At 43.2% G+C, this 12,965-nt stretch overlaps 3 protein-coding genes across 3 annotated transcripts in view; 2 read left to right on the top strand and 1 right to left on the bottom strand.

Moving 5' to 3' along the window:
- gon4la (gon-4 like a) overlaps positions 1 to 71 on the bottom strand; it is a 41,643-nt gene extending 41,572 nt beyond the window's left edge. Inside the window, exon 1 of the mRNA XM_080734735.1 lies at positions 51 to 71. The gene's annotated coding sequence lies outside the window, so the exon portion shown is untranslated. The remainder of the gene's footprint in view (positions 1 to 50) is intronic.
- Positions 72 to 8,219: 8,148 nt separating this feature from the next.
- Positions 8,220 to 9,272, top strand: LOC308292829 (chemerin-like receptor 1; the record flags this gene model as incomplete). Its single annotated transcript, XM_080735251.1, has 1 exon — positions 8,220 to 9,272. The coding sequence occupies one exon, from the start codon at positions 8,220 to 8,222 to the stop codon at positions 9,270 to 9,272; it is 1,053 nt and encodes a 350-aa protein (XP_080591377.1).
- Positions 9,273 to 11,900: 2,628 nt separating this feature from the next.
- LOC308292828 (chemerin-like receptor 1) lies at positions 11,901 to 12,965 on the top strand (the record flags this gene model as incomplete). The annotated part of the gene is made up of 1 exon (XM_080735250.1): positions 11,901 to 12,965. The coding sequence occupies one exon, from the start codon at positions 11,901 to 11,903 to the stop codon at positions 12,963 to 12,965; it is 1,065 nt and encodes a 354-aa protein (XP_080591376.1).

Genomic DNA, 12,965 nt, shown 5'->3' with positions numbered 1-12,965 from the left:
AACGTGTGTGTATTGTTAAAACAATAAAATAACGTGTCGCTCTCTCTTACCCGCCACAACGCTGCTGCAAACGTCTGTGTGCTGAAGAATAGAAAACTACATATCCGGGTGTGTGGAACTACATTCGGAGGACTTGCCGTCGACAACTTCCGGCAGAATAGACGCCTGTTGGGTAGTCTCGCGTGGCCAGACTGTTGCCTCCGCGATTTGGTGAAATGCAGCATTCAGAGATGGGGCTGTTAAGTATGACATCATTTTGTAGGCAGAGGAGAATTTCTGCCCCCAGTTTCCGTGAATCTTTTTACTATTTTTACTATTTACACATTTTTCTTCTCTTTGTTGTTGAAAGGAAAGTGTTAGAATTATACTTTAGTCGTTATTTTTTAGTCGTTGTTTTTTTAAATAGCGAGGGACAGAAAATGCTCTGGAGGCAGATTCTCCTCTGCCTACAAAATGATGTCACGGCTTAAAAGCCCAATTGTGGCATAGTTGTCTGGCTACGCGAGACTACCTGTTGGGTAAGAGCATCGCAGCGGAAGTAGATTCCTGGGGTCACTTAATATTCCCCATTCATTTTCGCCATAGACTTTTACAAAAATATTTATAACAATTATGTTAAGCCTCGAACCAAGTCATCCAGGATGGAGGTGAATCATGACCATATAACCTTTTTCTCTATGAAAAGAACATTTTGAAAATCGCTAAACAAAGGGTAGTTATTAAATGTAGTATATCAAATAATGTAATATTAAAATATGTTTTCACATAGGATCAAAGGTTATATGATCATGATTCACCTCCATCCTGGATGGCTTGGTTCGAGGCTTAACATAATTGTTATAAATATTTTTGTAAAAGTCTATGGCGAAAATGAATGGGGAATATTAAGTGACCCCAGGAATCCACTTCCGCTGCGATGGGTATTTCTGCCTCCCACTGTTGGTCTTGAGTACTGCAACCTGTTCATGTTTTAGAATCAAGGTTTTATTTGCCACTAACTAATAGGCCTACAAGCACAAGCAGCGGAATGTTGCACATTTTGTGCTAACATTCGAATATAATTGTATATTAAAGGAAAAATAGAAGGAAAAGAATACCCTAATGAAAATCTGCAATGATGATACAATAGGCTACTGGTTGTAGCCTTATGGTTGTAGCTTTGGTGATGAGGTTTGAAGTTACAATGGTTTACAATGGTTTTGTATAGGAAAGGGGCCTGTCTGATACAATGAGTCAGTCCATGTCCTCATTTATTGCTCTGACAGCTGCCGAGAAGGGAGAAAAAAAAACTATTAAAACCTTTTGGCTGTAAGCCACACATGGGCAACATATGGCCCCAAAGAAAAACAAAATGTAGGCCTACATACATTCTAAAAGGCTGCTTGCTGTATGTTAATGGTTTTAGAAGGGGAAAATAACTGGACTACAATTAATACCAATTAATATTTACCATTCAAGTATTATAGCTGCAAAATTCCTCCATCCGACCGTATGTACTCAAATGTTTTATGCTTATAGTATAATGTAACGGTGAAACAGTCAACTGTAGGTCCATATTCACACATGATGCAATGTGTTTTATCAGTGACCTCTGGAGTGGTGCCTATCAGATAAGATACTTTATAAATGTATATAGACTCATTTAATAGTTGATAACCGGCATTGAAGTGGATTGTTGTATGCAAGTCAAATTGCATAAAACAAATTATAGTTTGCATAGTTGCAAACTCAAAGCGTTTACAATGGTCCATTCATTCTTACATTGAAAATATAGCAGCAAACAGTTGATACCAGCATCTTATTGGAGGTAATGCGGGGTTCAGTGTCTTGCCCAATTTGGCATGTGGACAGACACGGATCATAGTACTCCCTGCTGAGTCACAGCTGTCTAACCGTCTGAAGAGGTGAGGTGAGTCTGCAATTCTAATTGCGATGGGGACTTTTTTCAACAGTTTGGGGGCCAGGAGGGCAAAGTGAGAGAGAGAGAGAGAGAGAGAGAGAGAGAGAGAGAGAGAGAGAGAGAGAGAGAGAGAGAGAGAGAGATACATTGTATACATATACCTTGTGAAAAGCCAAAGGCCTGGGACATTCTGCATAATGAGTGCTTTTACTTTTAGCCTGTTATAGCCCACTGTCTGTGAAGAGAAGACTACAAGAAAGACAGAAACAGAGGAGCAAACAATGAAATCAGCTGGGTCAGCATGGACTGTTGTCCAGTGGATCTCACTTCCACTGGACTATAAGATAAATACAAGGTTCAAATTAAACCATAACAAGTAACTTCCACTGTTTATAAAATAACGACACGGTTCGAATGAAACATTCCCAAGAAAATAAGGAGTGTTGTTGTGTATCCTGATTTGAACTGCAGTTCAGGCTCACTGATCAGTTGGCAGTGCCAGTGTCTGTTGCTCTACATTTTCATATTTGCGACATTAAAGAAACATGCTTGTTTTGAAATACATTAAACCACATTATAAGTGTAGTCTCGTGTAGCCAGACAACTATTCCACAATCTCCGAATGCTACCTAGCGTCTGGAACTACAGCTCCCGAAATCCGAGTAAGAGAAGCTGGCATTTCCGTTAAAAATATATTTTAAATATATAATTGCAACCGTCAGGTCGCAGTCACTATGAATTGCTCCACCGGCTGTCAGTCTGTCTGTCAGTCTGTCACGTCACGTCACGTCACACACTTTTGCCCTAGTCATATCTCTGCCACCGTTGGCCCTATCAATGCCAAACTTTGCACAACACAGAAGGCTGACAAAGGGTGAATTTACAAAAGCTCCCGTCATGCAGTCTGGGAGACGAAAGTTGTGATCATGAGTATCCGGTAGGGCATTAACGACTTGTGATTTTTGTAAGTCGACTCGATTCAGTAAAAAGTTGAGTTGAAGTCGACTTTATCGTTTGATGACATCATCACATCACACACGACCCCCCCCCCCCAATTATTTTGGGGGGTCCCCAGGTGATTAACTTAATGTGAAACATTGTTTTCTCACTCAACAGTAAACAAAGCAACATAAAGTTTAAGTGTATAGAGGTTATCTTCACATTTCTAAAGTGCCAATTTAAGGACTTTTTAATACCTCTAAAATGGCAAATTAAACATTGTCCAAATTGTCAAATATATAGAGGCAGAAATTGTGAAAATAGCAGATCTACATGCTCACAATGCCTCGCATCGCGAGGCGTTGTGAGCATGTAGATCTGCTATTTTCCCAATTTTAGAGGTATTTAGCTTGCTGTGTATTAGAAACCAGTAAGACTCCCTAATCGGGAGATAAGTGACCGTCAGGTCGCATACACAAACTTTAGAAGGCAATGGTAGCCAATCAGGAGGGAATATGGGAAATGGGACAGATCCATGTTGATGACATGACTGTAGAGATGCTGTGTACCGCTTGGTGTGATTTTAGGCCAAAATCTGTAGGAGCCGGTCCAAAAATGTGTTTTGCAAAGATCGGCCTCATGGTGGCGCTAGAAGAGGGGCATGTGAGAAATCAGGGGCGGAGGTTGTGGTTTGCCAGCCAAGGAGTGTGTGTGCAAAGTTTGGCATGGATAGGGGCAACGGTGCCGGAGATAAGAGTATAGGGCCAAACGTGTGACGTGACGGACAGATGGAGGGACTGACTGACAGAGGGACTGAGCCGGTAGAGGTTTTCATAGTAACTGCGACCTAACGGTCGCAATAATTTCTAATTACCAGCAAGCTATTTATGCTTTGATGGTATTAGGATGAACGGAAGTGGGGAGGAGGCTTCACGTCACGCTTTGTCGCTTCTCATGCCGGATACTCATGATCACAACTTCCATCTCCCAGACTGCATGAGGGGAGCGTTTGCAGACTGTGGGAGACAACAGTCTGGTGACGCAAGACTATTATGAGTACTGTGACTAGTGAATTGTTCGGTGGGAGGGGCCACAGTGTGCTCTTTCACCACACACACACGCACACACACACACACACACACGCACGCGCACACACACACACACGCATGCACAGGCATACACACACACATTCTTTCTTTCTTGCATGGACGCGTCAGGTCCTACAGGAGCAGACGAGTTGATATACTGGCCAGTTGCACTGAGTGTCTTCAGGCGTCTGCTTAGATCTCAGCCCAACAACACAGGTGAGACTTTGATTTACTTGGAATTAAAAGGTTGGGGGTGGGGGGGGGGGGGGGGGATCTGCATGGGTTTATATTCATATTCTACCCTGGCTGTACTGTATCGTTGAAATTGTGAGTACATTTGGGGGAGTTGAGTAATGTGTAATTACTTATTGATAGATATTTGTATAATCAAATTGTTAAAAATCACTTGAATCACTTGCTAGATCGTGGCATCTTATTATACATTATTAGCCATTACGCACGCACTCTCTGGAAGCCGAGACCTCACCAGCCACGGCCATGGGCTGGAGGAGACAATACTAAACTACCACAGGATACATTCCTGAAGATATCTGACCCTCTGGCAAACTGCCTCACAACCAGGCTCCGGGCTAATTGAACTGTGACCCCACAGGCCCACACCCTTACTCACCAACAAGAGAACCAGACACACACACACACACACACACACACACACACACACACACACACAGACACAGACACACGCACGCGCACACGCACGCACGCATGCACACACGCACACGCGCACGCACAATGCATACCAACCCACCCCCGCTTACTTACGTACACCTAAAGGCTACCATCAGTACACACACCTAACTCAGTGCATGCCCAAAACACATGAATACATAATGTGCGAGTGCATAGTAAGTAACCCACGTTAAGACTGAGTATAAATGACTGTTGTCGAACCAAGAGATGTGCGGCGGCATTCGTCCTGTTGGCCCTGTTACCTGCCTCTCGCATGCTTAGTGAAGAGAAGTCTCGACCTGAGTCTCACATTTTTATCATTCGGCAGAGAACCCAAATAGGAAATATACACTATATTGGAGAATTGTCTAGACCAGGTTTCCCCAATAGGTGGCCCGCAGGCCATTTGCGGCCCGCGGTGGGCTACTGTCTGGCCCACACCAATCCCAGTAATAATGGTGGTATAAGAGCAGCAACAACACTAGTATATCGTCGTTGTCGGGTGGAAATCTTGTATCTCCAAATTTGTACGCTCTTTCCCAAATCATACAAGGCCGTCGCACAAAAGTAGTGAAAACAGCAGATCTACAAGCACACAACGCCTCGCGGTGCGAGGCGTTGTGTGCTTGTAGATCAGCTGTTTTCACTAGTTTAAATAATCTTTAAAATGATAAATGCAAAACGAACGGTTTTGGACATACAAGATTTTCACCTGACAACGACGATATCTGAACTGTCGCTGGAGTAGCGGGAACGCCACCGTCGCCCCCTGCAATGTTGTGGCCCTCAGCTTGGTACCCTAGACATAATTCGGCCCGTGGGGAAAACTAATTGGGGAACCCTGGTCTAGACAGTACTGTCTGATATGTCTTGAGATATTGATGTTACACATTTGTGGCGTGCAACTGCTTAAAGGAGCTATAGTCAACTTTTTCTTAAAAAACGGATGCTAAAATAAAAATAATGTTTCGAAAATATTTTATAAAAATATAAGCTTCATATATGTGTTTCTATTCAAAAATGACCACAAAAAGTGTAAAATAATGATAAAATAATCATTTTGGTCATTGTCAGACCGACACTTTGTTTACATTCTAGTCTATAGACTAGGATGTAAACAAAGTGTCGGCCCTACAATGAAAAAGTTGACTATAGCTCCTTTATACCTCTCAGAATAATGTATTCAAATTCAAATAATGGTCATAAAATAACCCTGTATCTTCTAAATGTGCCTGTATTGTCTGACGCTGGATCACACAATGTGTACGTTTTCAAACTCTTATCCGACCAAATAAGGATTTACTTATCTACTCTTAGGTCTTGTAGCTCTCAGGTTTATGTCAGTGGAGGAACGCTGGGCGGGAAGGGCAACACCAGAGTGCTCGTAAGAGTTGTAAACCACCCCCCCCCCCCCCCTTCCAGTAATCACATTTGGGAAGGGGGGTGGGTTACGAGGGTAATACCAACCACACACACGCACGCGCGCGCGCGCACACGCACACATTTGAATCTACAACAATTAATTTAACAGGGAAACAAATTTAACAGGTTTATAGTTCATAGACACCTAAGGAGACCTTCTCCTCCACACAGACAAACTGCCTATAACTGCTGAAACAGAGCAATATTTAGCGAGTTGTTTAGGCTTTGCTCTTTGTCATGCCAGCTATTGTTATTGTTAGGACACTCGTGGTCAATTTATGTCCACGGCCCAGGCTTCTTATCTTGGAAAGCCTGGTCCAAGAAGTACTGATTGAAAACACAGCCCACCTCCAGAATCAGGACCTCCCTGGGAGTGGTGGCAACAAAAACAACATCTGGTGTATTTGGGATGCCAGCAAAGACCTCACAAGCACAACCAAACCAATGCGGTAATACTCTTGAGTGTTGATGCATTGCTGCACTTATGGCATACATTTTAGAGTTGCATCGGACACTATGTCGACAATGCGGTCCTGACGAGCAATGTATAAATTTTATTATGCACTGCATCCGTTTGTTATATGTGCAATGGATTCTAGATAACATAACAGCAACAGAATAACAGCATTCCTGTACATATGGAACTGTAGCATGTGAAATAGAATGATCAGTGGAATCAACACAGCTTTCCCCGCAGTCCAAGTCCACGCCAATGTTGTTTGGCCTCAGTCTGTTTCATATTAAGCAGAACCCGTCTAGATGTGTCTTCCTGTAGCCTAATGTCCACTCGCTGGCGGGTGAGAACAGCCTCCACTACCACACTGGGGTCTGTAATTAATCCGTCAGAGATAAGAAATGTTGTTTTTTTGCCCATTTTATCTGACAGTAAGCCTTGCTGAGCCATGAGGCCCATATAGAGCAGGAGCCTCTCCTGTTTCTGTAGCAGGAGGTAGCTTGATGTACATGACGCTATATGTCGCAGGGACTTACCCCAAATCCAACCTTTGAAGGCTTTGATGCTGAGTGCCAAGCAGGGAGGCACTCGGCTTGGTATGACCCGGCCGGGGATTGAACCACGACCTCCCAGTCTCAGGGCTGACACTCTAACCGCAAGGCCACTGAAATGGTAACTGGACACCTGGATTAGGGCAAACTAAAGCCAAGAGCTAGTTTACTTGATTATCACATTGATTGGAAATAGGGGGAAACAATTAGCCTGTATAAACCAAGCTAACAAAGGCTCATGAAATGAGCACATCTCAGTTTTGCAGCTTATCTGCATAAGTGTAAAATCAGCGGTGTATTGTGTATTGTGTATACATGATTGTTGTGTGCATGCCTCAAGTTGTTTGCAATGCAGCTGCAAGAACAATGGGGTGAGTCTTTGCATTAGGTGAAACGTGAAACTGCCCGATGGCAGCCAGCCAACCAAACTTTAATTATTATAATATATTAAGATAATGGTGTCCTTGATAAGTATAAAGTGATAAGTAGAGTGGCCTTTTTGAGAAGGCCACCTTGGGCATCAGAGCAAAGGGGAAGGTGGTCAAGCATCCTAACACTTTATAGCCTTCTTTGGTCCTGAGACGTTAAATGTTCTCAGGACAGTGAAGTTGGTTTTACGCTGGATATTTCCGGTTAAATGGGGGCGTGGAACAGGAGGTGTACACAGGAAGGGGCATTTGATTTAGGAAGTGGATTCATGATCTGACCAAATTAAAGATCTGCACACCCTTTGAATGCCATGTCGCGTGGATCTTCATGTAGTTGAAAGACATTTTTTAGGCCTTTTTCTCTCTGGAGTCAATTGATCAGATTCAATTCCGATTGGCTATAACTGACTTCCAAAATGTGCAGGCCCTTAGTATTTAACCAGGCCTGGTCGAGGCACTTTTCTAGTCAGATAACTTGTGAAATTAGTTTTGTAATCACTGAATCAAGAAGAGCGCCTCTCCACTATTGAAGTTATGTCCTACAGATTTCAGTCTTTTCTTTATTTTTTATTTTACTTAAACGTTCACTTTAGCTGGCATTAATCTCTGACCTATAGAACTATAGTGTGTTGCCTATAGCAACCATGCTAATAATACATGGTGTGATAAATAAACCTTTGTTTTGTTATCTTATGTTTTAGGACAATGGAGAGTATGAACACAACTGCTATCTATCACAGTATAAAGATGGATATATCTGGTGGAAACGGTCCTGACTCCATGGATGAACATGCTGAACTCAAGAATTCCCTCAGGATCATGTCCTGCACCGTTTACAGTCTGATCTTTGTGCTCGGTGTGTTGGGGAACGGTGTTGTCATCTGGGTGACAGGCTTCAAAATGAAGAAAACCATCAACACTGTTTGGTACCTCAACCTGGCTGTGGCCGACTTCCTCTTCACTGCGTTCCTGCCGCTGACCATCACAGAAACAGCTCTGAACGACCACTGGCCCTTTGGTCAATTCATGTGCAAAATGAACTTTATTTTTCTCTCCCTCAACATGTACGCCAGCGTCTACATTCTGATGGTCATCAGTGTTGACAGATGTGTACGTGTGGTTTGGCCAGTGTGGGCACAGGACCACCGGAGTGTCAGAAACGCATCTTGGGTGAGTCTGGGTGTCTGGGTTCTGGCCTTGGCTCTCAGCTCCCCTTACGTCTTCTTTATGGACATAGCGCCGGATGAGGACGTCATCATATGCTTACCCACCTTTGCACTCGATGATAGAAACAATCCATTGTGGACGTCTCGACTTGTGGCCATGGTCTTCACTCAGTTCTTCATGGCGTTCGTGATCCCTTTCACCGTCATCGTCTCCTGCTATTCTGTCATCATCTACCGGCTCAAGAGGAAGCACTCGCCAGCCAAACAGTCAGCTCACCACTTCAATATCATAGTGGCTGTTATCGTTGCGTTTTTCCTGTGCTGGGCCCCCTTTCACATCATGGAACAGATTGTGCTGTGGGTGAAATTCATAGTGGCAGAGGACAGTGTGTCCACTGAGTATGTGATCATCATCGGGGTGCCCATAGCCACCTGCCTGGCATTTCTCAACAGCTGCCTGAACCCACTGTTGTATGTGTTCATGGGTAAGGATTTCAGGAATGAAGTTCGTAAAGTGTCCGTCCTTAAGTTGCTGAAGAACTCTTTCACTGAAGAGCTGCCTCGAACCAACTCTTCCACAAACCTTGCCATCACCAGTCAAGAGACTGCCTTGTCTGAGATACTAGAGGTCTAGGGTTATCTGAATGTACTTTAATTCAAACAGCTGTAAATGTTTTTTTTTTTTTTCCTATTAATTAACATACAGTATAGGCTAAAATGATATGTTAAAGTTAGAGTTTTAAAAACACTCTTTTCTTTGATATTCTTCCTTTTTGTGACACAGAGTTCCCTATATTGGCATGGCTTATTTGGCGATGATTGGATCTTTTATATTGCGTTTTTGTATTAAAGAATCAGACCTTGCCCACACATGTTTTAAGGCAATTACAGGCATGGGGTACGATGGTATGAAGGATCCATTCCAGGTGGCAAGGGTTGGTATTTATTGGGAACTTTTACTTTTGGTACATTAAGTATATTTTAAAGGCATTACTTTTGTACTTTTACTCAAGTAAATGAATGGTTTCTGAGTACCTTTTCCACCACTGTCTGTGAAGACGACAGGAAACAAACAGTGGAGAAAACAATGAAATCAGCTGAGGCAACAATAACACCTCGTTACTGTGACTCGTCACTGTGACTGTGAAGGTTAGAAGGCCAAACTGAGGGGCTTCTTTGAAATGCCAGACAGGTGACAGACAGATGCCAGACAGACAGAGAGTCATTTTTTATACTTATACACTCAGTAGATGTTTTGTGGTTTAGTCATTTTGTGAACAACTAAAATGTATTCTATGTCTGAACTCGTTTTTAATAATAAATAAACAAATGCAACCTCCCCATGGTTTTGACACGGTTGTTATTTTATTATCTTTCTTCAAAGGTCCACGTCAAGGTTCTAATAGCAACTCCACCTCCACTGGTCTATGATATAGAAGGTTCAGATGAAACCATTCTAATAGCAACCCACTGGTTGTCAAAATAAATCAAGGTTCAAATTAAGCCTATAACATAAATGCAACTTGGTTCAAAATGAAACATTCCAATGAAAACAAGGAGTGTTGTTTTCTATCCTGAAGATTCCTGATTTTGAATTGTAGTTCAGCCTCTTCAGTTGACAGCGTCCGCTGCTATGGAAGGTAAACAAGAGTTGTGCTCTGTGTTCATACTTGCAATAAAAGAAAGAGGCTTGTGTCAAAATACATTAATACGCATCTAACTAATGCCAGACGAGACCCCACAATTCAATTAGATTTGTATTTAAAGTGTCAAACAACGAGTTCTCTCAAGACACTTTACATGTAGAAGAGAGACCCGATCAGGGACGTGCAGAGAACGTTAGAGAGGCAGGGGCTGACATTTCTAAAAGGGCCTTTTGGTAGCAGAGAGTGTTGGGCGGGAGGAGTAGGGCGAAGGCTCTACGTCCTCCTGGTGGGGGCTCCTCACTGGCAGGTGTAGGATACAACAGCAGTGACACAGAAATGTGTGTGGGGACTGGGAGGAATCAATTGGTATAACGATTACATTGGGGCAAAAAAGGGGTAAAATAATTGGCTAGAATGGCTACTCTAATTTTTGGGTGAGAATATCAAAAAGCCGACCTCCAAGCTCACAATGCGTCGCGCTGACGCGTTGTGAGCTTGGAGGTCGGCTATTTTCGTTGCTTGATATACCACACTGAACTATAGAATGATCAAGTCAATACTGGAGATGTGGCATAACGGCATGGATTTCTACACAGAGAGGGCAATTCGTTCAACATAAGATGCTGCATTCAAGTTCAGGAGAGTTTGGACAAGGCAATTCTCTTGAATGCTGCCTTCAGGTATGACATGGAAAGAGGGCATTTGCATTTCTTTCACCATAGTAAAAACAGCATTCATGGTCTGGAGAGGGCACTTTTTACAGATGGATAAAAGGGCAGGGGCTCAAGCCCCCTTTGATGTCTACAGTATGTGTGCACATGCCTGGACCCGTCATTGTCCCACCCTGAGCAAGCAATAGACCATAAAAATAAACCATAAACTAAAAAAACTAAAAACACGGTGGCCATCTTGCCATTAAAGGAGCTATAGTCAACTTTTTCTTGAAAAACGGATGCTAAAATAAAAATAATGTTTTGAAAATATTTTATAAAAAAAATAATAAGCTTCATATCTATGTGTTTCTATTCAAAAATGACCAAAAAAGCGTAAAATAATGCTTAAATAATCATTTTGGCCATAGTCAGACCGACACTTTGTTTACATTCTAGCCTATAGACTAGGATGTAAACAAAGTGTCGGCCCTACAATGAAGAAGTTGACAGCTCCTTTAAGTCAATGAAATGCCACCCTAGTTGCCACCCCGTAGGTACAGTTCAGTCAGAAACATTCACGTCAAGTCATTTACCATTTATTGCAAAATGGAATATACAATAAGCAGATTTAACCATTTATTGCATAAATGGAATACAGTTAATCTTGGCGTTTTAAAGGGCTCCGCGACATAGTGTGTTCTTTCAACATGCGTGCATGCGTGTGTGCTTTTTAGATTACATTTTAGTCACGGTCTTTTCAATAGTATTTGTTAGATTGTGCAATATTGTGATACATAAATTATGTATTGGATTTGTTATGATACTATTGCTGTGAGTTTTGATAACCGTTACATGCCTAGTATTTATGACATAATAAATGGTATGGTATTACTGACTCCTTAAAGGATTATAATACATGGTGTGGTAAATGGCTTTTGTTTTGTTATTGTATGTTTTAGGACGATGGAGTATAATATGAACACAAATGCTGGAAACTACACTACAAGCTCTGACTACAATGAATATGCCGCTGAATATGCCGAACTGAGGGAACTCAGGAAATCTCTCAAGATCATGTCCTGCACCGTTTACAGCCTGGTCTTTGTGCTCGGCGTGCTGGGGAACGGTTTTGTCATCTGGGTGACGGGCTTCAAAATGAAACAAACCGTCAGCACCGTTTCGTGTCTCAGCCTCGCTGTGGCCGACTTCCGCGTCGCAGCGTTCCTGCCGCTGACCATCACAGAAACAGCTCTGGACGGCCACTGGCCCTTTGGAACATTTACGTGCAAAATGAGCTTTATTTTCCTCCCCATCAGCTTGTACGCCAGCGTCTACATCCTGATGGTCATCAGCGTTGACAGATGTGTATGTGTGGTGTGGCCAGTGTGGGCCCAGAAACGCCGCAGCGCCAGAAAGGCGGCCTGTGTGAGTCTGGGTGTCTGGGTGCTGGCCATGGCTCTCAGCGTCCCTGCGATGACGGACACAATGCACTATGAGGAGGATGAAGAGGACGTCATCATATGCTTTCCCACCTATGGACTGCCATGGCCCGCCACTAATCAGTCGTGGATGTCTCGATTTGCGGCCATGGTCTTCACTCAGTTCTTCATGGGATTCGTGGTCCCTTTCACCGTCATCGTCTCCTGCTATTCTGTCATCGTCTCCCGGCTCAAGAGGAATCGCTCACTGGTCAGCCAATCAGGTCGACACTTCAAAACCATAGCGGCTGTTATCACTGCATTTGTCCTGTGCTGGGCCCCCGTTCACATCGTGGAACTGGTTGTGTTGTGGGTGAAATCCACACCTTTGATAGAGAAGAGTGTTACACTGTTTTATGTGATCATGATCGGGGGGCCCATAGCCACCTGCCTGGTAACTATCAACAGCTGCCTGAACCCGCTGTTGTACTTGTACATGTTGTTCATGGTTCCGGAGAACCCTTTCACTGAAGAGCTGCCTCGGACCAACTCTTCCACAAACCTAGCCAGCACCAGTCAAGAGACTGCCTTGTCTGAGACACAGGTTTAG

The sequence above is a fragment of the Nannobrachium achirus genome (genome assembly GCF_963921795.1).
Source record: "Nannobrachium achirus genome assembly, chromosome: 10".
Classification (NCBI taxonomy): Eukaryota; Metazoa; Chordata; class Actinopteri; order Myctophiformes; family Myctophidae; genus Nannobrachium; species Nannobrachium achirus.
The sequence above is the reverse complement of the archived record's forward strand: the minus strand, read 5'-3'. Positions and strand labels throughout refer to the sequence as shown.